We start from the raw sequence: 24,921 nt of genomic DNA on the forward strand, positions 1-24,921 counted from the left end.
TAGTAACATGATTGTTAAGTGAATCTGGCCTCCCAATTGATTTTGCTTGTCAGAAGGTTGCAAAAAGTGATCACATGATCCTGGGACACTGATAATACCATCAATACCATCGTACCGGACATTCTCTTAACCAAACTAAATCAGCTAGCGGTACCTGAACACACTTGTAAGTGGATCACAAGCTTCCTAACAAACAGGAAGCAGCAGGTGAAGCTAGGAAAAATCACATCAGATATATGTACAATTAGCACAGGTGCCCCCCAAGGCTGTGTACTCTCACCACTTCTCTTCTCTCTATACACTAATGACTGCATCTCATACGATCCATCTGTTAAACTACTGAAGTTTGCAGATGATACAACAGTGATCGGACTCATTCGAGACAATGATGAATCCGCATACAGACGGGAAGTTGAACAACTATCCTTGTGGTGTGACCAGAACAATCTAGAACTGAACACACTCAAAACCGTAGAAATGGTGGTAGACTTTAAGAGAAACCCTTCCACCCTTCCACCTCTCACAATACTAGACAACACAGTATCAACAGTAGAGACCTTCAAATTTCTAGGTTCTATCATATCTCAAGACCTAAAATGGTCACCTAACATCAAAAACATCATCAAAAAAGCACAACAAAGAATGTTCTTTCTGCGCCAGCTCAGGAAGCTCAAACTGCCCAAGGAGCTGCTGATTCAGTTCTACAGAGGAATCATTGAGTCTGTCATCTGCACCTCTATAACTGTCTGGTTTGGTGCTGCAACCCAACAGGACCGACACAGACTTCAGAGGATAATCAGAATTGCAGAAAAAAAAATTGCTGCCAATCTGCCTTCCATTGAGGACCTGTATACTGCACGAGCCAAAAAGAGGGCGGGTAAAATATTTACTGACCCCTCGCATCCTGGACACAAATTGTTTCAACTCCTACCCTCAAAACGTCGCTACAGAGTACTGCACACCAAGACAACTAGACACAAGAACAGTTTTTTCCCAAACGCCATCACTCTACTAAACAAATAATTCCCTCAAAACTGTCAGAGTTTCTACTAAATCTGCACTTCTATTCTACTAGTTTTTCTCATTGTTCCTATCACCCATTTCCTCCCATGTTGACTGTATGACTGTAACTTGTTGCGTATATCCTAAGATTTTTATTAATATTGCTTCTTCATTGCTTATTTGACCCCTATGACAATCATTAAGTGTTGTATCACATGATTCTTGACAAATGTATATTTTATTTTATGTACGTTGAGAGCATATGCACCAAGATAAATTCCTTGTGTGTCCAATCACACTTGGCCAATAAAAATTCTATTCTATTCTATAATTATAAATATGAGACAGTTGCTAAAGTGTCCAAATTTTGATCATGTGATCAAAAATGCTCTAACAGTAAAAAGTGAAAAATTGTCATAAGTTTCCTTTTTCAGTGCTAATTGTAACTGCAATGGTCACTAAATAAAAAGTTGAGGACTACCTGTGTGTCTATAAGTGGGGAAAATGATTTGTCATAGAGCAAAACCTTTTTAACCAAGATTCCTGAAATGAGGTAGCTTACAGAATGCATCCAAAATCCAAGATTCGTGTGGAACTGAAATTTGGCAAATTTTATAAAATATTTTAAGCCTTAATGATATGTGGACTTCAATTCCTAGAATTCCCCAGCCCATTAAAATCAGAGGTAATAGCCTGCCTAGCATTTTTTAAATTATGACTGTTTGATGAGTTTATTGTTTTTATACCTTTTTGCTATATACCACCCAGAGTCATTTGCAAGATGGATGGCTGTATAAATTTGATAAATGACAGAGGTACCTAAGATGTTGTCCAATAAGTATTTCTGATATATAGAGCCACCAATAAAAGGATAGTAGGCTATCTAAATTGAGTAGATAAATGAGACAACAGTCAATTTCCTGTATTGATTACTTTGTTAATATCCTGCCTTGAGTTACTTTTAGATATCTTTATTTATAAAATGAGGCAAAATAAAAAATAGCATTCTCAGCATTAATGGATGTTTGCTTACCATGCTACCTGGTTGCCACCTACTGATCATATTTGCCTGATACGCTACCACGTTACCACAAACATATCCAGCACGCCTTCCTCCTCAAGTCAAAACAACAGCACTACTGCATATTAATGGTTCAAGCAAATCATACCATAATGGGGCTTTTAGATTATTTAATACTGTATTGGACTTTTGAATCTGTTTTTGTATATTGTATTTATATGTTGTAAGCTGCCCTGAGTCCATGGAGAAGGACGGCATGTAAGTCCAACAAATAAATAAATAAGAAAAAAAGAAAAGAAAGAAAGTGAGAGAGAGAAAGAGAGAGGGAAGGAAGGAAGGAAAGAAAAAAGAAAGAAAGAAAGAAAAAGAAAAAAACTAGGTCTTTCAACCACCTGGCTTAATGTGCTTTGTGCACATGGCAAATACAAAGGAAAAAGGCAAGGTCACAGGGTATAGTGATTAAAGCACAGGTTAAGAAACCAGGAGACTGAAAGTCCAAGTCCCTCCTAAGATACCACCTGGGTGATTTTAAACCAGTCACTCTCTCAGCCCAACTCATCTCACTGGGGGGAAAATTGTAAATTACTGCATGGGTTATTTCTAAAGCCAATAGTTAAGCATACACAGAATCATATTGGGAATAAAGCCTGTTTATTTATTTATTTACTCAGTCAATTTCCATAAGCTGCCCACCTCAACCAAGTGACCCTATACTAAAGTCAATAAACAGGGCCTTTAACACATTCAGAACCTCAAGCCAGGGTGCATAGCCAGATTTTTAGAGCCTTGCAAAAGACGGACAGGTTTGGAAACATTTGTAATCTCCCAAGGGGGAAATATTCCACGGAGAATTTTTTTTTATTCCATTTTTTTTCAACCGTGACTCAAGGCCACAAACATACTTAATACTTCTGCCCCCTGTTTTCCGTAAAGCAAATGTGGGATAGATCAGTGTTTCCCAACCTTGGCAACTTGAAGATATCTGGACTTCAACTCCCAGAATTCCCCAGCCAGCACTGGCTGGGGAATTCTGGGAGTTGAAGTCCAAATATCTTCAAGTTGCCAAGGTTGGGAAACCCTGGGATAGACTGAATGAAGGACTGGCTAAATGTCCCCTAGCCACCTTTCATTCTTAAGTGAGGTCTAGAAGTCATGGTTTTCCGGCTTCTGTTGTGGCCCAGCTCCTGCCCCAAGGACTGCGGATGTGGGGAAGACATCCACATGCTGCAGGCCTGTTTCCCCCCCCCCCATGGAATCTGCTGATGAAGGCTCCTCTGACCAAGAAGACATGAGTGACAGGGAGGAGGAGAGTGTGGCACAGTTCAGAAGGAGATCAATTATCTAGCTCCTCCTTGGATTCAGAACAAGAGTTAATGATACAACCACGCATGCGGAGAGCGATGCATAGGCAAAAACAACTGAGAGATTATTATCAAAGAAAATGAGGCCACCTGTGGTTGGGTGGGGCTGTGGTAATTAGTGAGGCTGCTATAAATAGCAGCCTGTGGGTTTGGCCATTGTGGAGGATTATCTGATTGTTGTGTTTCGTGCCTGCTTTACTGACTTTGACCTTTTGTGTGCTGATTTCCCCCTGCTTTGAAACTAAACCAGAGCCAAGTGTGTTTCACTTTGTGAAAGAAGGACTGTGAATCGCCTCACAGCTGCAAGCTAAGTATCACAGAACTGATAAGGGACTTGTACAAATTACCAGTTTGTTTGGAGAGGAGTTCTCTTAGCTCTACAAAAAGAGGGCTTAGGTTAAGGGAATTTTCATTATAAAGAACATTGTTTTGAATTTTCAAACGTGTGTGTGTCTGAAATTTGTACCTGTGAATTTGTGGGAGGAGTCTACCAGAGAGCCTGACAGAATAGCTTCTAGACCAGCATCTTTACCACTATGAAAAGCTGGATCATAGTTATCAATGTGTTAAGCTCTCAATCCGGTATCCTTGGGTTGTTCACGCTTTTTGCTAATCACCAGGACATTGAGTGCCATACATGGCTTATGCCGAATTAACTTAATATTGAAAAGTCAATAGAAATTTTCAGTCATCCAGGTCATGTTTGTCAAAAAGGTGCTGGAGGGAACTGGACTTTCTTGTTTTTCTTTGAAGACATTTCACTTCTCATCCAAGAAGCTTTTTCAGCTCTGACAGGATGATGGGGGAATGGAAGGATTTATATTCCTTGGAGAAAGGTGTTCATTTGTATCCTTTGTGAGGGTTGTGGAAGCACTTGGGAGGTTTATCTGTGTCCTCAGGGTCACCCGAGTAATGCTAATTGTTCCTGTAGTATGCAATTATTTTTGGAAATGACTGAGAACTTCTATAGCTATGCAATTTGGGATGAAGGAGCCTTCAAATGATGTAGGGGCAAATGAACAAATTTTCAAAGGGATTGACCAACCCTCAAAAAAAGGATGCAAATGACCATCTGTCAGAATAGAATAGAATAGAACTTTATTGGTCAACTGTGATTGGACACACAAGGAATTTGTCTTTGGTGCAGATGCTCTCAGTGTACATAAAAGAAAATATACATTTGTCAAGAATCATGTGGTACAACGCTTAATGATTGCCATAGGGGTCAAATAAGCAATGAGGAAACAATATTAATAAAAATCTTAAGGATGCAAGCAAGAAGTGGGAGGAAATGGATGATAGGAATGATGAGAAAAAACTAGTAGTAACAGTAGTGCAGACTTAGTAAATAGTTTGACAGTGTTGAGGGAATTACAGTATTTGTTTAGCAGAGTGATGGCATTCAGGCAAAAACTGTTCTTGTGTCTAGTTGTCTTGGTGTGTTTTGAGGGTAGGAGTTGAAACAGTTTGCGTCTAGGATGCGAGGGGTCAGTACATATTTTCACGGCCCCCTTTTTGACTCGTGCAGTTGAGATCCGGCCATAAATGGCATGCATGGGTTTCACTGTTTTATTTTAATTGATTTTAAACTATTTTATAGGTTTTTGGTACCATTTGGATATTATATTTTTGGTTGTAAGCCGCCCAGAGTCCTTAAGGACTTTGGCGGAATAAATTAAACATACAGACAGATACGTAGATCGATCCGGTCATTGCCCACCATCCAGTCAGAGCTGAAGAAGCTTCTTGGATGAGAAGCGAAACGTCTTCCAAGAAGACGAAAAAAAGCCCAGTTGCCTCCGGAAGAAAACAGCTTTGGGTCAAAACTAACACGACGGAGGCGATGAAGGACGGGCAGGCCCCACCGCGTCTGGGAAGAACGAAGCTGTCCTTGTTAGTTACTCGGAGCCACAGAAGGCGCAGCCTCCGAGCCTCCCGGGTTACGCAACGAGACAGAAACTCTCGCCTCCTCCCCCCACCCACCGCCGAAGGAGGATTACCGTCCGCGTGACGTAGCGCCTGATCGACGTTCTTCCCAACCCGAGCAACGTCGCGCCTGCGCGGTGGGGCCTTCGGTGTGCACACCTCCCCGCCCCATTGAAAGGGAGGGATTTCCGCGGTTGAGGAAGGATGGCCTGCCGGCCGGCGGGGCGCACTGTCATGGCGGCGGCCGAAGTAGGATTAGAGGGCGGAGGATCCCCTACTGGTTTGAGGCCGGATGCCGCCATGCAGCGAGCTGAGCTTATGCCGCTTCTGAAAACGGTCCTGCGGCCGGGAGAGTCCTGGTGAGCCTGCAGCTAGGCTGGGGGCCGTGCGGCGAGAAGGAGGAGGCTTGTTCCCGGCCCGTCCTCGGGTGTCAGGTTTAGGGCAAGACTGTTCGCCATCACCACCACTCTTGACTCCCGTCCGTCAACACACCAGCCGCTGGTTTCTAAAGGAGGCCGCGTTTGAGGCGGGGTGGTGGTGGTGGCGGAGGCCGGCTCGGAGCGCTCGGTTTCTTTTCCCGAAAAGGTCTCGGAAGCCTCAGACGTTTCCTTGCTGAGTCATTCTCGTGCCTCCTTGGCTCCCTCGGAATTTTTTTTAAAACCTTCTCTTCATCTCCGCATTTTGCTTTTTCTTTTAATTTAAAAAATGTTTTTGCTTTTATGGCAGGTATTTGATTGACAGTCGATGGTTCAAGCAGTGGAAGAAATACGTGGGCTTTGAAAGTTGGGATTTGTACAACGTTGGAGAACCCAACCTCTTCCCAGGACCGATTGACAACTCCGGACTTTTTACCGGTATGAATTACCCAGAAAAGGACTCAAAAAGGGGAAGGCAGGTGATCCTATGTCAGTTTTGGATGCATTGGATCAGGGGTCTCTAACTTTGGCAACTGTTTATGGACTTCAACTGGCTGAGGAACTCTGGGAGTTGAAGTCCACAAGTCTTAAATAGATTTAGCATTTAAACTTATATACCTCTGCATAGCACTTTTACAGCCCTCTCTAAGCGGCTTATAGAATTAGCATATTGCCTCCAACAATCTGGGTCCTCATTTTACCCACCTTGGAACGATGGAAGGCTGAATCAAACTTGAGCGGGTGATGAGATTTGAACTGCTGAACTACACTTAGCAGTTAGCTGAAGTATCCTGCTGTGCTGCACTGGGTCACCCTGGCTCCTAAAGTTGCCAAGGTTGGAGACCTCTGCATTAGATCCTCCTGCAGTTAAAAGTAGTTAAAATGTTCTAATATTTACTAGATCAGGTACTAACAGGGACAGATAAAAAACTAATAAAGAAAATGTATAATTATCTATTAAGTATTAAAATGGAAGATGAACAAGTAAAGGAGATAGTGATAGTATGGGCTAAAACTTTGGATATACAATAGTGTTAGATAAGTGGTAGAAGTTATGGGATAGGAATTGAGGGCATTTCTCTCCCTCAAGATTGGGAATGATGTTTAAGGATATGTCGATTAAATGCTGGAAATGCCATCAGATACCTGGTTTGTACTATCATATGTGGTAGACATGGGCAAAAGCAAAAAAATATTGGACAGAAATACATACACGGCTGGAAAAATGATAAAGTAACATATTGATTTAAAACCAGAAATATTCCAGCATTCTACTGGATAGGGGGAATACATATTTGATCCTACACATATTAAGGGCAGTCAGAATTGTATTTGCGCAGTAATGGAAAAGTAAAGAGATCCCTACAGATGATAATGTGATTTTTAAAAAGTAGAATGTGCAGAAATGAATAGATTAATACTTGCAATTAAGGAAAAGGAATAAACTGAATATTTTATATGGGATTTGTTTTATCAATGGTTAAATAACAGAAACAAGTTAGAAACATGGAAATATAATAAAAAGATTAATGAAATAAGGGAGATTGGTTAAAATAGAGTATAATAATTACTATTTTATTATAGAATTAATATCACTGTAATGTATTATTGTAAACAGAATTATTACTATATTTCAAGCTATTTATACACCCCTTTACCTGCCGCTTTGCCCACTGCAGCCCCCCTTGGTTTGGCTGGCAAAATATGATGGATGTCCGAAGAAACTTAATTACTTTCTCTACAGAGTTGGAGCATTTGTAAGGCAACATGGCCACTTGTTTCCAACAGATCGCTAACTGATTGAGGCCATTTCTGAGGCTTTAAATGAAGGGGAAGGATCAGAATCGGAATTTAAATGTCAGTGTTCTGAATAGCATCTGAGAAATAAACCAAGTCCCAGTCCAATTCTCTCAATCAGAGCTTGATTTATTAACAGAACCATGTTAGCTACGCCATTGTCATTCCGATTCTGATCCTTCTCAGAATCCCACCTAGGTTAAGGTTCATCTTACATCCCCCACACCCACACGTTCATCACAAGAGCCAGTCTGTGTGCAGGGGCTTATCAACTTCCTCTTCTCTTCAGTTGAGGCAGAACAAATGGTGGCCTTGGCTTGGAGAAAGGAATATTTGGTTGTGTCTAGTAACTTTCCCCTCTGACTACTCACTACCCCTCCCATCCCCCCTTGTGTTGTGTCAGGCTGAACTCTCTAACTCCACATGAAGACTTCGGCCTGACACCCAGCCAATACACTGTTTAATTTAAAATATAATTTTGACATGTTAAAAAAATAAAAAACTTTATTTTAAAAAATACAAACATTTGAGAACGCCCCTCTTTGAGTATGTGGCAATTACAATTGTAATTGACCTTGAAAAAGCTCTGAAATGAATATTTTATCTATATATCTCTGTATTCAAGTTGTCAAACTTGATTTAATTGAGGACTGCATGAAGCTTGTGTTTGACTTTGAAGGGCCAGGGTGGGCGTGGCCATCTCGCTGTCACAGGGTGCCTGTGGTGACCTGAGTGCTCTGCCAGGCTCCCGAGTTCTGTTTTTGGCTGGGACGGCCTCCTGCAACCCCTCTATCAGCGAAAACGGAGCTGAGGAAGGCTGCCCTACTCCCTCCTGAGTTCTGTTTCTCTGGCAGAGATACCATGGGCTGGTCCTTCACTGCTTCCAGGGCAGTTCCGCGGGCCAGATCTAAGTATCCCATGGGCCAGATACAGCCCCTGGGCCTTGAGTTTTACACCCCTTATGTATATCTTTATTAGCTGTCTTAGTTTTTATATGCCTGCTTGAAAAAAAAGGCAAATCTCTCTTCATATCTGCTTCTCTTTTTTCTATTTTTGTACTTATTTTTTTAACCTCGGTGGGTTTCTAGTGTAGTAGCATATGATGTGTATTTATAAATATGAGTTCTCCCACTATAAATACAGTTCTGAAATAGAAATATCCAAAGTATATGATGGATCCAGTAGTACATACCAATTCATTACAGGTAGTCCTTTACTTAGAGCCACAATTGAGACCCAAAATTTCAATGGATAAGCAAAGCAGTTGTTGTGAGTTTTGCCCCATTTTATGATCTTTTTTGTCACAACTGTTAAGCAAATCACTTCTGTTCTTAAGTGAATCATGCAATTAAATGAATCTGGCTTCTCCCATTGACTTTGCTATGTTGGAAGGTTACAGGTGGCAATCACATGACGCTGGGACAGTGCAGCTGACATAAATATACACCAGTTACCAAATGCCTAAATTTTGATCATGTGATGATGGGGATGCTGCAGTGTGAAAACTGATGATAAATCACTTTTTAGTGCTGCTGCAATTTTGAACAGTCACTAAACAAATGATTATAAGTTGAGAACTATCTGTATAGGTTAAAGTAATGTAGTAATCCTCACTTAACCTTAGTTGGGACTGAAATTTATATAATTAAACAAGAAGTCCTTAGGCAGCAGCTGTCATTTTTTTCCCAGGAAGTCATCACTTGCACCAATGTCCTTTTTCGGCTCCATCATATTAGGTTAGGTTAGGTTTATTGGATTTATATGCCGCCCTTCTCCGCAAACTCGGGGCGGCTCACAACAATAATAAAAAACAGTACAGTACATAATACCAAATCCAATGCCCACCCATCTAGTTACAATTTAAATTAATAATCTCATGAAAACAGTATATATAAAAAACAGGCACACAGTCAATCAATCAACAAAACAACATGGGCAAGGGGGAGGTGTTTTAGTTCCCCCATGCCTGACGGCAAAGGTGGGTCTTAAGGAGTTTATGAAAGGCAGGGAGGGTGAGGGCAATCCTAATCTCAGGGGGGAGCTGGTTCCAGAGGGTCGGGGCCCCCACAGAGAAGGCTCTTCCCCTGGGTCCCGCCAGACGACATTGTTTAGTCGACGGGACCTGGAGAAGGCCAACTCTGTGGGACCTAACTGGTCGCTGGGATTTGTGCGGCAGGAGGCGGTCCCGAAGATATTCTGGTCCGGTGCCATGAAGGGCTTTATAGGTCATAACCAACACTTTGAATTGTGACCGGAAACTGATCGGCAGCCAATGCAGACTGCGGAGTGTTGGAGTGATATGGGCATACTTGGAGAAGCCCATAATTGCTCTCGCAGCTGCATTCTGCACAATCTGAAGTTTCCGAACACTTTTCAAAGGTTCACCCTGGCTGTTGGGGGAATTAAATGTTCTGTTCATTCTTTGTTTGTTTGTTTTTAATTTTGCCCTGCAAATGTATTTTGTTGAGATTTATCTTGATATAGCGAATGGAATAGCCCACAGCCCTATGTCTCATTTTCTTTTTTTAGATTCAGAAACTCAAACTTTGAAAGAGCACCTGATTGATGAATTGGATTATGTATTGGTTCCTACTGAAGCTTGGGATAAACTAGCAAATTGGTATGGTTGTATGGAGGGACAGAAGCCAATTGTGAGAAAAGTAAGTATTTGTGTTCCTTGTATCTCTTAGAGCTGTGATGGTGAACCTATGGCATGTGTGCCACAAATGGCACATGAAGCCATATCAGAGGGCACACGAGGCATTGCCCTATGTCAGTGTTTCCCAACCTTGGCAACTTGAAGATATCTGGATTTCAATTCCCAGAATTCCCCAGCCAGCATTAAACCAAAAAAGGATTACCACCACTGTCCTAGATATTTAGAAGATGGTAAAGGCCTTTTTTTGCAGGTTTACAGAAATTGTATAAATTTTCTCTAGCTTTGTCAGAGGAAACACATTTTAAAATTATAAATAGCATAACTGATGACATTTAATGTGAATGTAAATTGTAGTGTAATACATTTGGATGTAAAATTGAAGATCTGAAATGGAGAAACCCAATAGCTAATATAAAAGATATTAAAAAATAATCTTCCATGCTTATATCTTGTATATTAGTTATTAATCTAAACTTCAGAATTAACATGATGAAATCCATTACATACTTACTTCCATGTATTGTAGATGAAGCAGAGTAAACACATTCCTGTAAGATAATATTTTTTAAAAAATCAAAGATGAAGAAAAATTAAAAGTTAAAAGAAAACTTTCTATTTTCTTACAGGAATATATTTTCGTGTTGATTCTGTTGCGTGTTCAAGGATTCCTTTATTTTAGAACCCTTATTCTGGAGCCTTTAAAAGTATTTTAATGGTTTGAAGAGTTAGTTGACTAAATTTCCACATGGGCATCATTGGATTAAAATTGATTGCTTTTTAAATTTTATTAAGTCTGTCCCAATATTTGAATGTTCATACTTCATAATTATATGTTTGACATCTCTGTATTAAAAGGAACGGAAATTAGAGGAATGTGGGAGCATATTGGTTTTAATTTGTAGCTTCTAGATCCTAAAGAAGGTTTAATAAAATGGCAAGAAGCAACACTAAACATTGAAAGAATCCGGAACATTCAAAGGAAAATTGATGAACATGTAAAGAATACAAATATACTGTATAAAATATTAAATTCAAATCCAGTTGAAATGCCTTTTGTCAGTTGCAGCATAATATGAAAAAAAGTAGATGTTCCTCTAATGAGTCTTCTGCTCATACGATTTTGCACCAATAGAATGGGCACACCCTTAAATTGCAGCTTAGGGGGCTAATGTCTTTACCTCTGATGTTATTGTTCTTTCTTTGCATTGTCTGAGTTCATAGCATGGGATGCCATGCTATTCTACTTTAGTATGTTGACTAATGCAGAAATATTTCTGAATGTGTTGAGAGAAAGTTGATTGAATGAAATGACTGTTTTTATGATTTTGGGGGGTTTAGATCTTAATTTTAATTAATTGGATTAAGATGTTTCATATTGTTTTATTATATGTTGTAAGCTGCCCCGAGTTCTCCGAGAGGGGTGGCATAAAAGTCCAATTAATACATTAATAAATAATAAATATAGAGCAGTGATGACAATCCTTTTTTGGGCTCACATGCCAAAAAGATGTGCATGCGCAAACACATGCCCACACTCAAGCCCTCCCCCCATCCATGTGCACAACTCCATGCTCCCCCCTGTGCATGCGCACCCCCCCACACACACACATACACACATGTCATGTAGAGCAGTGATGGCAAACCTTTTATGCATGTCTATTCACAGAGAATGCTTCTCTTGGAGAGCTAACAATCTCCTTTATGCACACATGCTTAAGGAGATACCTTCAAATCAGATGGATCCAGCCATCTGGAGGATGTAGCTTACTAAGGGTTTCAAGGAGAGGTATTTTGCAAGTTCCCCTTCAAAGGTTTTATGCTGCCCATATAAATTCAATGGCTGTAATCAGGAGTTGTACTTATAATTTTACAAAAGGAAAATGTAAAAAAGTTCAATTTTTTGGCATAAGCATAAAATGATTATATTGTTATTGATATTTTGATAAGGTAATTTAGACTAGGTTGATCTCATTCTTTTTGAAACATACTTTTATAAGTGATGTTTTTTAAATAGGTTGTGGAGTATGGATTGTTTGTTAAACACTGTAAAGTAGAGGTTTATCTTTTGGAGTTGAAGCTGTGTCAGAACAGTGATCCTACAAATCTTGTGGACTCTTATTTCAGCAAAGGAGATACAATTGGTAAGTATAATGCATGATATTAAATTGTAAAATTTAAGAATTGGACAATTATATTTTCTGAAAGCCTTATTTTATTTCATTTCATTTCAATTTTATTATTTTATTTGGCAAGTAATCTTGGCAAAGTTTTTTGGAAGTTGTTTGCCCTTCTCTTCTTCCTAGGGTTGAGAGAGAGTGACTGGAAGGTCACCCAGCTCAATTCATATCTAAGGCAATAGTAGAACTCATGGTCTTTCAGTTTCTAGCCCAGTGCCTTAATTACTGCCCTAAATTAGCTGTCTGATTTTAATTGACTGCATTAAATATACTTTATTCTTATGATTATGTTTTTTTTAAACTCATTTTTCAATTTAGAATATTCCATATATTTACCAATCTTTTACATATCTGTACTGAACTTTGTACAGTGGAATCTCGGCTAATGACCACAATCCGTTCTGGAATGTTGGTTGTTAGCCAAAATGTTCAGTATCCGAAACAATTTTTCCCATAAGAAATAAGGGAAATAGATTTAATTGGTTCCCAGCCTTTATTTCTTATGGGGAAAATTGATCCCTCGTTCATCGCAGGTGTTCTGTTCCAGGACCATGCGTGATAGAGGATTTTTTTTCTCTCTCCCCCCAATACTCATTGTCCCTCACCCCCCCCCCCCGCTTCTTACCTCTTTACCTCTTGTCTCTATGCCTTCGTCTCCTCGGCAAGCAGGTGCTCAGTTTGCTGGTCCCAGGGGGGCTTCTGTTTGAGGTGGCTCTGGCAGCTTCTTTTCAATGAGAGTGGTGGCGGTGGGGTCCTGGGCACGGATGTGATGTTCCCGGCGCTGCTGCTCCTTGAAAGGAAGCTGCCAGAGCCACCTCAGCAGTTGCCGCTGCCTGCACATACAAATATCACAAGTGCAAATAGGACAGTATGAGATTTACCCAAGCCACTTCGTGCATGCTGAATCAGAAATGTATTCATTAGATTAAAAAGTTTATGTACTTTTAATAAGCCATTACAGCCTTCCCTGTATATATGTTTATTTTATCAGCTACTATTGAAAAGGAATCACGAAAGCAGTTTAATATATCTGATGGTACTGAAGTCAGACTGTGGAACAGATGTACAAATAATACTTATGAACAATTAAGCAAACTCGATAGCACCATACAAGATGCAGGGCTCTACCAAGGACAGGTAAGAAATCAATATATATACATTTGTTTCTGGGGTTGCTTAAACAGGTTGCAATTTCTAGGGTCATATTTTTTACAAAATATTCTGAAACAAAATGGATTCTGGAATATTGTGCATTCAGCATCTAATAATATGTGGAAGTTACCCCTCGGAAAATCAGCTCCTCTATGACAGCTGTTGTGTGACAGTATGGTTGGAATGACCTGAAAAAGTTTGTTTAAACATTATATGTAAGTGCTAATTTTTAAAATAGCTTCATGTTTCAGGATTGGGAATGATTTAATTGGGCTCCGAATTTTTTTTGTCTATGTAGCATTTGTATTTTTATATAACACTTTGACTATTTTTATCCTGTTAGGTAGTGTTAATAGAAGTGAAAAATGAAGATGGTTCATGGCCTAGACAATCTTCTCTAATAAAGTAAGCATTTGTCTCTTCACCTTTCATGTTTTACAGAACTTGATTGCCAAAGCAAGGTTGCACATTGCAGTATGTAATCAGAACTAATAAACTCATCATTTCAATATGTGAATTAATAATGTACTGTAACTGCCTTAACAGAATCTATTTTGGTTAAATTTATGTTAAAGTCAGTGATAAATCTGACCTAAGAAGCCAAGAAATTTCAATAATACACAGCTCATTTAGTGATTGTCTTGGTTAGTGATTGTTTGCAAATATGGTTTAAAAAAGGAGTAAAAAACTCATCTTCTGATCACTGTGGCATTCATGAGACTGACAGTGTGAAACTGATGAATATCTAGTCACTTTTAGGCAGCAGTGGAGATGTCTAAGTAGAATTACAAAGCTGAGCTTGGTAATTTGAAGTTAGGTTTTTATTTTTAGGGAACTGCTGGGAGAAAAACAACCCAGGATAACTTTTTAAAAGCAATTTCTCTACATTCAAGACATTAAAGAGATGGAAGGATCAGATCCAGGACACCACAAGAGATCTTTAATTGACATGGTAGCAATCCATCATCTTCAGAGTACCCCGCTCTCAGTCACATAGTCACTTAGCCACCATTTCACTTGACAACAAAGTTGCTGGAATGGATTGCAGTCACTAACTGAGGGGAAGGTGTATCTAATCATTACAGCCTTATTTGGTAACATATTATGAAGTAAATTTGCTCCATAGTATGTTGGAGCAGATACTTTTTAACTTTTGGAGGAAAATTATTTAACTATTCCTTTCTTAAAATTCTGTAATCTAAACAAAACTTTATTCATCTCACAATAAACAATTCATGTGCAGCAGCCACTTAAAACAAGTTCTAGGGGTTCAGAGAAATTAAAATATTAGCTTTTAAATTTCCATCTTTCAAAAAATTTATAGTTTTACATGTGAAAGCTTTGTAGCATCTAAAGGTTGAAAATTTCATGTTATAAATTTTTACTGACGTTTGCTTTCTTTATTAAGAAAAATAAACATTCCCTTTGATATTAGATAGCTGGAAAGTTTTCTATGTGCAATAGATAAATCTATAAATTTAGTGTATCCTAAGCTACATCTTGAATTTGATACCTTGTCATACTTTGTCCTATTGTACTAAAAATGTGAAATAAAATAAAATAACACTTATCAAAATCCCAATTCCAAAACCAGTGTTTAAGAAAGTATGATTGTTATTGTAATGCCTTTTCCTAGATCATGTACTGCACCTAGCAGAAATCTAGCTACCTCTTTAAAAGCACCAGCAACCTCTTGTTCTTCAGTAACTATCTCTTCAGTCATTATAAATGGTGATAACAATACCTCCTATGGTTTGAACTGTTCCAGCCTTGGTAAAGGGTAAGGAAGAATATTCTTTCTATAAATGTTTTAAATATTAGGGTCCCTCCTTTATTAAATAAGGTTATACCCTTGTAGGAAGTCTTAAACCCTGTATTTGCAGTTTACAGTCTTTATACACACAAAAAGAAAGTATGTTATAGTTGTTAAGAAGTTGGACAAGGAACAGGTAGACCTAAGCCATATTCCTGCCTTAAGTATGAGGACTAAATGGGTGATCTTGATCCAGGCACCTCTTAGTCCATAAATCAGGGTCAGTTTCCATGACAGTCTGGCTGATAAACAAAAGCCCTTATTGCATCATGCTTTGGTAAGGTTTACTGTAAGAAGTAGAGTTGACCAGCATTTACATGTAATAAGATGCTGCTGCTGCTGATGATAAAGAACAATAGCAACTAGGCAAATACAATGAAAAACAACCTGCCATCATGTATGATGCATGCTAAGAGCAACAGCCGAAATTTACACAATGTTAAGGTAGAATATTTTGGCTTTGCTCTCAGAGCACTGTATTTCTTTGTCAAGTACTGTTTTTTTTAAAGAATTTACTCTGTCTCTTTTTCCATAACTACCCTGTTATTTAACAGCTGACAACAAAATGCTTTAGTGTAATAGAGCTTTCCAAGATCAGCATTGTAATTGGATGAAGTGGGAAATACAAAGAAAATCTGTGTTTTGCATTTGATGGCATGTGAAAGCCCAGAAACAGGAAATGATTGGGAAAAGATTTTTGCTTAAATCCTTACTTAAATAAGTAAAAATAATTATTTTTAATATATTATAATTTTAAACAATACAAAAAATAATAAAGATAGAAAGGCACAATTGAAAATTCTCAAATAAAAAATAAACAAAAAATAGACAATCCTGTTTTAATACTGGAAAACCTCTTATAAACTATACAAATTATAGAAACAAAAATTAAGATGAATTGAAATTGCTGATAATATTAATGTAGCAGAATATACGTTTTGACATTTGTTTGTTATCTGCTTAATCTTTTTTTCTCCAGAAAAATTGGAGCCTTCTATATCTTTCTAAAAAAAATCAGTTTTTAATGTGTATTATTTTGTTTTTAATATTAACTTTAATATTAAGTATAAGGTATTACATTCATTAAGGTGCAAAAAGGTTAGCTACATTTTTAACAGTTAAAATCTAAACTATATTGATGCAATGCATTTGCAACTGTTAAGAATCTTTTTCAGTTTTCTGTAACCTGTATAAATGTAGTCACTGTGTTAGCTTCCATTTTGTTTTTTAATGACTTCAATATGCTGAGCTTTATTTTTAAGTCCTACCTAGGTGGCTTAGATCTGAGCTTTGTGTACTTGAAAGTTTGCCTCTATAACGGCACCTTAGATCTTTCAAGGAGGGCTTGTTTTAGATGTGCCTTTAATTTGGAGGATTGCTTCAGATGGGCTCCTCTCATCAGACTCTACCTTCTTTGGTGTTCACTCTACTCACACTAGTTCACATTAGAAGGTGGAAATATTATGATGGGGCTGAAATGACCCCAATAAACTTGTTTATTAAAAAGTATGGAAATATTTTAATAAAATGTATTGGTGTAGGTTCATTAACGTAAATATGTGTCTGCAGAATGAAATGTTTTCTTAAAAGCTGGACTCCTCAATAGTCATTTGTGAGAGCTACATCTAAGGAATTGCTTTGATATTGTATAAATTTATATACTAAATAATTAGAATGCCAGCTATAGCCTTGTTTTTGTTTTGCAAAGTCCTATGTCGCATTAGCACGCTGTGATGTGCCTTTTCTTTTTTCAGTGGCTCGAGCTTTTCTTACAGTTACAACAACAGGGAAAGTCTTCAGTCACAGCCTGGACTCTGTGGGCTCAGTAATCTAGGAAATACATGTTTCATGAACTCAGCTCTACAGGTAAAGTGATGGTTAAGAACATATAAGGGTAGACTTTCTGTTCATGCTTTGTATGAAAATGAACATTAAAATATGGGTTGGTAACCTGCTTTCCTAAGACCTTTTACAATCCTCAGCCTAGTTTCGTAGAGACTTCAAAGAAAGAATGTCTCCACTCTGGTTCCATCATTCCAGCTTTCTATTAATGAAATTTGTTTATTTATTTTATTGTTTTTCACACTTACGACCATTGCCACATCCCCATGGTTACATGACCAAAATACACACTTTGACTCATTGACTCATATTTATGACTGTTGCAGTGTCCTGGGGTCATGTGATCTCTTTTTGTGACCTTCTGACAAGCAAAGTCAATGAGAAAGACAGATTCATTTAACAATTTTGTTACTAATTTAACAGCTGCAGTGATACATTTCACAACTATGGCAAGAAAGGTCATAAAATGGTGCAGAATTCACTTAACAAATGTCCCATTTAGCAACAAAACTTTTGGGTTCAATTGTGGTTGTAAGTTGAGGACTATCTGTATTTCAGTTTCTCTGTAACTTAAAGTAGTTCCAAAGTAGTTTGAAACATTACAGTGTTAGTATTTTAAATACTTAGTTGGCATTGGTTGAATTATAATTTGTGTACTGTTCTCTACATTATTTATTAAGAAATTTCATCCTTTAAAACAGTGGTCCCCAACCTTTTTTCCACCAGGGACCAGTTTCAGCAAGACAATTTTTCTATGGCCCGGTAGGGGCGGAAAGGGGGTTTAGCTTATCGTTCCATTGTCTCTCCCCCCCCCCTTTTTTTAATTTTGCGGGGGAGTTGAGGTGACAGAGGGAGGAAGGGTAGGAGGGGGCGTTTTCCTGTCTCTTTCCCCTCCTGTTCACTCGGGACCGCCGTTTGCCTTTCAGCAGTTCCAGAGGACATCCCCCCCCCCTCCGTTCCGGCTGGGATTGCAGCAAGGAATCCCAGAGCAGGGGGAGGTGCCTCCACGGACACAGTCACCTTCCTTTGCGATCGCTGCCTGCTTGGAGCGCCCACCACTGCCAGGTCTGGTAATTTTCTTGCAGCAAGGAATCCTTCCAAAAGAAAATTACCAGAGCTGGTGGTGGGGGTTTCATGGTCACACACACACCCCTGGCTTCGCTCCCACCCAGGACCCCGGGAATAGGGTGGGGGAGCCTAGCAAAAAAAGAGCTGCACAATGCCAAAGCCTTTTCGTTTGAGCTGCAGGCAGAGCGAGGGCTTTGCAAGGGCTTCGCAAGGAGGAAATAGACCACTTTCGACGAGAGAAGAAAGACAGGAAAGGAAGAAAGCAAGCAAGCAAAGGTTTTCTCAGCCCGAGGCAAATGGCGGTCCCAAGTGAACGTGAGGGGAAAGAGACAGGAAACAGCTTGGCACTCGCCGGCTCCACAGTAGCTGCTGACTCCGCGGACCGGTGCAACATGCCTTGCGGCCCGGTACTGGTCCATGGACCGGCGGTTGGGGACCACTGCTTTAAAATGTATATTTTTAAAACTCTTAAAAGATAACAAACCCAAACAAATGGGTAGAAAAGTGTTAAATGTAAAAATAAAACAATCCAGGTAAATGAATTATTTGCTTTATGGTCTCCAGCAATATCTATACAATTCCTAACTAATTCTTACATAATTTTCTAAACAGCATTCTCCAATTTTAGCAAAATTGTAATTATTTGGGGTCGGTTATAGTGGCTATGGGCCTTATTTTTTCACATAATTCTTTTCTCTGAATGTGTTTTTAGTGTTTGAGTAACACACCTCCATTGACTGACTATTTCTTGGAAGATAAATATGAAGCTGAAATAAACCAAGATAATCCTCTGGGAATGAGGGGAGAAATTGCAGAAGCATATGCAGAACTCATCAAACAAATGTGGTCTGGCCGGAATTCTCATGTAGCCCCTCGTATGTTCAAAGTAAGTGTAATATTCATCAGTTAACTGTTGTGTCTGTTCTAATGTTTTGTATACTCTATAAAGCTTTTCGGTCCATATAGTATGTAGTATAAAGCTAAACATTTTCAGAGGAAGCCTAGATTGAATTTAACATAATTGCAAGAAAATCCCACCTGCAGTAGTGTAAATTATGCAGATTGGAAAATTTGCTTTCATGAATCAACGGCATTAGTTCACAAAGGTTTAACTGAGCCATTCCAGAACATTTTGGCTGTTGTTGGTTTTATCCAAGTAAAACTTAAAAGTATTTTACAAATGAATTGGGCAATGTTAAACTTATTTTATCCTCCTTTTCATAGACTATATGACAAAATCTCTCACCATTATCTTCCCATCATCTCTGCTGTTGAATAGCTCTTCTTCCTACTATTCTAGCTTTTTCCTTTCTGATAGGTGCCAATGTTGCCCTAGCCAATTTGTCACCTACCTCCTCACCAGCTGGTATCTAATTGGTGCTTCTGGGAGCTGGGAAGGGCAAAAACACCCCCATTTTTGTGAAAAATGAAGTGGCCTCAGAGGCAGGAGAACCACAAAACGTAGTCACTTTCTCTCAGCTTCTTCAGCCAGTCCAGTTGCATACTGTGATTGACGAGATCCATGTTATCAAAAGCCACTGAAATCAAAGAGCACCAAAATGGGTGCATCATTCTAACACCACCTCTTCCAATATCAGTAAATAAACCGTGAAACATTGGTGCTGAAGATTAGTCTAAAGCCCAACTAAAATAGATCCAGATAATCAGCTTCCTTCTGGATTCTGTTCAACTGCTGTGCTATCACCTTAATTACCTTCTCTAAAAAGGGAAAGCTGGAGAAAGCAAGGTACACACCAGTGTCTCTTCAAGTTGGAAGCATATCCCCCTCCTTTAGAGAAACTAGCATCAATGCATAGAACCAACTACAAGCCATCTCTCAGAAGCATTCATAATTACCGTAACTATGTCCCTGGATCAAATAAATAAGTGGGCAAACTCACAAGACAAAGACCTAGTCCACATCCTCAGGAATCCAGACTCAACCTCATCTCTGATAAACCTCAAGGGTGCCCCAGGTACCTCAATGGACTTGCCCATTTGGATTCCAATTCCAAGTAGATTTGAGTGACTTTGTCTATCAGATAATTATTATAATCTTCAGAGCAGCTCTGCAGATATTCCTGGGAATTAATTTAGTTTATCTGATGAATGAATTTTCTCAGATCCTCTCAGAGTTAGACACTGACTGGGCAATTCATTTATCAATTAATCTATATGGGATTGGGACAATCTACTATGATGGATTTAAGTTTTTCACTGTAATCTTAAAACATCCAAATAGGGAATGCATTATCTGAACCAATTTCTGTGGTGAATTGTATCCCCCAGGAAAGTGTAGTTATTCTACCTTTCTTTAATGTTACATGGTAAATGACTTGTATTTAGTTCTTCTATTGAATGCAGAAATAAATACGGTACATGTTTAGTGTTATATGAATTAGAAGTAGGAAAGTGAATATAGCTACGAGAAAATTAATTTTTAATTAAATAAAAAGAATTGGGAGAATAATGTGAATGGGGTTTTTCATTGGGTAAGACAGTAACATGATATCTGTGAAAAAAGTTTCAGAAAATAAATCTAACTTTTTATAAAGAACAGATCATATTTCTACCCAACTTTAAGTTTGGAGATATATATTTACTTCAAAAGTCATTTGAAATTATAGAAACATAGAAACATGGAAGATTGACAGCAGAAAAAGACCTCATGGTCGATCTAGTCTGCCCTTATACAACTTCCTGTATTTTATCTAAGGATGGATAGATGTTTATCCCAGGCATGTTTAAATTCAGTTATTGTGGATTTACCAACCAGGTCTGCTGGAAGTTTGTTCCAAGCATCTACTACTCTTTCAGTAGAATAATATTTTCTCACGTTACTTCTAAACTTTCCCCCAACTAACCTCAGATTGTACCCCCTTGTTCTTGTGTTCACTTTCCTATTAAAAACACTTCCCTCCTGAACCTTGTTTAAGTCTTTAACATATTTAAATGTTTCGATCATGTCCCCCCTTTCCCTACTGTCCTCCAGACCAGCGGTCCCCAAACTACGGCCCACGGGACAGATGCGGCCCGCTGAGGCCATTTATCCGGCCCACGGCAGCGTACGAGATTTTACCATCTATATACTAAGCTCCCGAATCTCCCCTCCACTCTGCTACTGGGCGTCTGGCGGCAAAGAAGAGGAGGAAAGCCAGGGGGCGGGGAGGAAAACGGACCTGCAATTGGCTTCTTTCTTTGCCGCCTTTAGGGAGAGAAACTGTTGCTGCCCTATGACAGAGCAGCAACAGTTCCTCTCCCTAAAGGAGAGAAAGAAAGGGACCAATTGCAGGCCCGCTTTCCTCCCCGCCCCCTGGCTTTCCTCCTCCTCCAGATATTCAGCTGCAGACCGTCTTGGTCCCTCCAGTGCCGCTTTTTTGCTTTTTTTTTTTCTTCAGGGATTTTGCATCGGTGAGGTTTGGGCATGTTTGGGCACTTTTGGTGTTGGGGGAGGGTCTGCTGCGGAGAGGGAGAGAGAGAAAGAGAAAGAGAAAGAGGGAGAGATAGAAAGGGAGTGAGTGAGAGAGAGAGAAATAAAGCAAGAAGGAGAGGGAGAGCGGGAGAGTGCCGCTTTTTTGCTTCTTCGCCACCTTGCGGGGAGCCTGGAAGCCCTGCAAGAGCAACTGGAGGGGGCCGTAAGCAAGTCATCAGGACCCCTGTGCACTACCTTGTTGATGGCCACGCCGTCCCGGATCGCAGGGAGGGGAGCTCTTCCCCGGCCAGGCGATGGCGAGGCCCTCCCGATGCTTGCCCGCTGCCCAGGCCCCGCGCTTGGAGCCGGGGCGACGGGCCTAGCCTTGGCTTACTTGGCCCCGGCGCGGCTGAAGCACGGGGCGGAGTAGGCGGCGGCGGCTGCTCCAGGCCTGCCCCCGAGCTGAGCTTCCCTTGGCTTCCTTCGAGGCAAAGCTGCAAAGCTCACCTGCCGCCTCGAAGGAAGCCAAAGGAAGCTCAGCTCAACGAGGACCGGCTGTTGGTCCCTTGAAGCTGCCGCTGCCGCCCACTGCGGAGATCCCTTCGCCCGAACGGAGGCAGCAGCGATGGTGGGTTCAAGGGACCAAGAGCCGGTCTTTCTTGGGGCTGCGTTGTTGTGGCCTCGGAGGCTGCAGCAACGCAGCCCCCAAAAGGACCGGCTGTTGGTCCCTTGAAGCTGCTGCCGCCACCTCCATTCGGGTGAAGAGATCTTCGCAGTGGGTGGCGGCGGCGGCAGCTTCAAGTGACCAACAGCCTGTATGAATTTGAATTAAGGAAGCACCAGCATGTAACTAAAATGTATGTTACCATGTCTTTAATACTTGCTTAATTCAAATGTTTATTTTCTGGGGACTGCATGGTTACTGTGTGAGTTGAGGAAAAGATTATTAATTGGATTTGTATGCCGCCCCTCTCCGTGGACTCGATGCAGTTTTCCTGCTTATTTCCTGAACAATGAACAACCAATTTTGGCAGTAACAGTAGAGCTTCTACTGGCTTTGCTTCATTATTCCCAAGAAGAAGGAAATTATGGGAAGCAACTATATTAGTAGTATTAATAAGACACATAATCTCCTTCCTGTTTGTCTCATCCCCTCTCCCAGTTTTAGCCTGAAAAAAGATAGCATGTCCTGATTTATAAATTGTTAACAGAACCAAGGAAAATTTCCATGACAGTTTATGGCAAAAAATCATTTGTTAAAGCTATTTTAAAGGATAATGAGAAACTGGTAATTTGTTGATGGTTCTAATATAACTATAAACTAGAGAATAGCTACATTAAGATTCACTTCATGGAGTTTACAAACAATATTCCTAATTGCTTTTTTTCCATTTTTAATTCTAGACTCAGGTTGGCCGTTTTGCTCCTCAGTTTTCAGGATACCAACAACAAGATTCTCAGGAGCTTCTGGCCTTTCTTTTGGATGGCTTACATGAGGATTTAAACAGAGTAAAAAAGAAACCATATTTGGAGTTGAAGGATGCTAATGGGAGACCTGATTCGGTACATTTTAAATATATACATATATATTTGTAATTCAGCTGTGTTGTAAAAGAAGGAGAAAAGGAAGAACAATTGATTAGTATTAAGTGCATGAGATAGGCTTTGTCCCAAATTTAATAATACCCTCTCTCCTCTTTCCTTCTCAGACAAAAGAAATTTTAAGCACGTTTTTTTTAACTTAATTTCTTTATAAAGTCCAAAGTTAGGAAAATTGGGATAGTTTAGGCCCTGATTAAAATATATTGTACTGAATTGGTATGCGGTCATTGGCTTTACAAATTTGATAAATTAAACTAGACAGCCTTGTGACCTGTTGAGTCATCCTTTGAGAGAAAATAGTGTAGAATTACTAGCATGAAAATTAAATTAAATGACCATACTATTTTATTCCAATGCTGAACTGTCCTGTGATCATCTAAAGAAAGTACATACCATAATTGTTTTTAAAAAAATTGTAATGGCAAATAAGCTTCATTACTAAAACAATATGTGCATATATGAACAGAAAAATAGAATGACCAAAAGCCGACAAAAAAGCAGGGGGAGCAGAACTTCCAATTTCCTGCCGGCTTCCTAACTCACTTTGCTTGATCTCAGGGAGCATTGAAAATCAGTCACGTGACTGGGAAACCTTCGATGGCCAAACTTTGTTAATAAAATTAGTCTGAAATTGTGGAAATTTCAATTCCAGAGGAGTAATGGTTGCTAGATGTTTTACACGTTCTTTAAGTTGACAGATATTAGATCTACGTGACTCAAAAATAGTTGTGGTATAATATACCATTTGAGCTAACTTAGAGTATAAATGATAAATATGATGAGAGTTTTAGTTGTATAAATTGTAAATTATTGTTTGATCCTGACTTGAACACAATATTTTGCCCAGAATTAGCTAAACTGTGATATAATGGCATAAAATTGTGTATAAGGCTTGTCATAGCTTTTGTGGACAATACTAATCCACAGTTATACTTCACATAATGTATTTTCTAATAGCTTGATTTTTTAAAATTTCTTGATTATTTGAGAAATTAAATAAATACATACATATGTTGATTTTCTTGTTTAATTTGTATTTTTTCCATTATAATGAAATCTTCAACAATAAAAATGAAAAAAGTAAAATATAGAGTAACAATAAAATAGAGAGCTGATGGGGCCAAAAGTTTACTGAAACAAAAATATGTCTTATCTTATTACGAGAAGAAATGAAAAAAGAGGTTAGTTCAATCTTTCCTGTAAAGAATTCTAAAGCGCTAATGAAAGGTGATTTTTGGTAGTTCTAGCATCTATCTTAGGTTATATTACTTTGAGGCGTATATATTTCGCTAACCTTCCTGTAGAAGAAATCTGTTTTAATAAATGTATTGAACTGACTAGGTTCGGTATTAGCTATTTCACTGCAGTCTGTTTTTCTTGTATAGGTAGTTGCAAAAGAAGCCTGGGAGAACCATCGATTGCGTAATGACTCTATAATTGTAGATATTTTTCATGGACTTTTCAAATCCACATTGGTCTGCCCCAAATGTTCTAAAATTTCAGTAACATTTGATCCGTTTTGCTATTTAACACTCCCTTTGCCCTTGAAGAAAGATAGATCCATGGAGGTGTTCTTGATGTTTGCAGATCCACAGCGCAAACCTATGCAAGTAAGTGGAAATGTTAGTGGTGACTATAATCTGCCTCAGAAGACTTGTTAGGTCACTTAAGTA

General features: G+C 39.2%; 1 protein-coding gene across 3 annotated transcripts in view; it reads left to right on the forward strand.

The window, feature by feature from the left end:
* Positions 1-5,426: 5,426 nt before the first annotated feature.
* Positions 5,427-24,921, forward strand: part of USP4 (ubiquitin specific peptidase 4) — a 44,701-nt gene continuing 25,206 nt past the window's right edge. The window contains exons 1-11 of one of the 3 annotated variants that reach the window (XM_070738786.1): positions 5,427-5,669; positions 6,037-6,164; positions 10,053-10,183; positions 12,197-12,323; positions 13,351-13,496; positions 13,855-13,916; positions 15,148-15,291; positions 17,079-17,190; positions 18,947-19,120; positions 23,051-23,209; positions 24,634-24,858. In XM_070738786.1, coding sequence (XP_070594887.1) covers positions 5,515-5,669; positions 6,037-6,164; positions 10,053-10,183; positions 12,197-12,323; positions 13,351-13,496; positions 13,855-13,916; positions 15,148-15,291; positions 17,079-17,190; positions 18,947-19,120; positions 23,051-23,209; positions 24,634-24,858 — 1,563 coding nt within the window. In that variant the 5' untranslated portion in view covers positions 5,427-5,514. The remainder of the gene's footprint in view (positions 5,670-6,036; positions 6,165-10,052; positions 10,184-12,196; positions 12,324-13,350; positions 13,497-13,854; positions 13,917-15,147; positions 15,292-17,078; positions 17,191-18,946; positions 19,121-23,050; positions 23,210-24,633; positions 24,859-24,921) is intronic. The other 2 variants (XR_011557987.1, XM_070738787.1) reach the window with 2 other exon arrangements.

This window comes from Erythrolamprus reginae, chromosome 2 (assembly GCF_031021105.1).
Source record: "Erythrolamprus reginae isolate rEryReg1 chromosome 2, rEryReg1.hap1, whole genome shotgun sequence".
Taxonomy (NCBI): domain Eukaryota; kingdom Metazoa; phylum Chordata; class Lepidosauria; order Squamata; family Dipsadidae; genus Erythrolamprus; species Erythrolamprus reginae.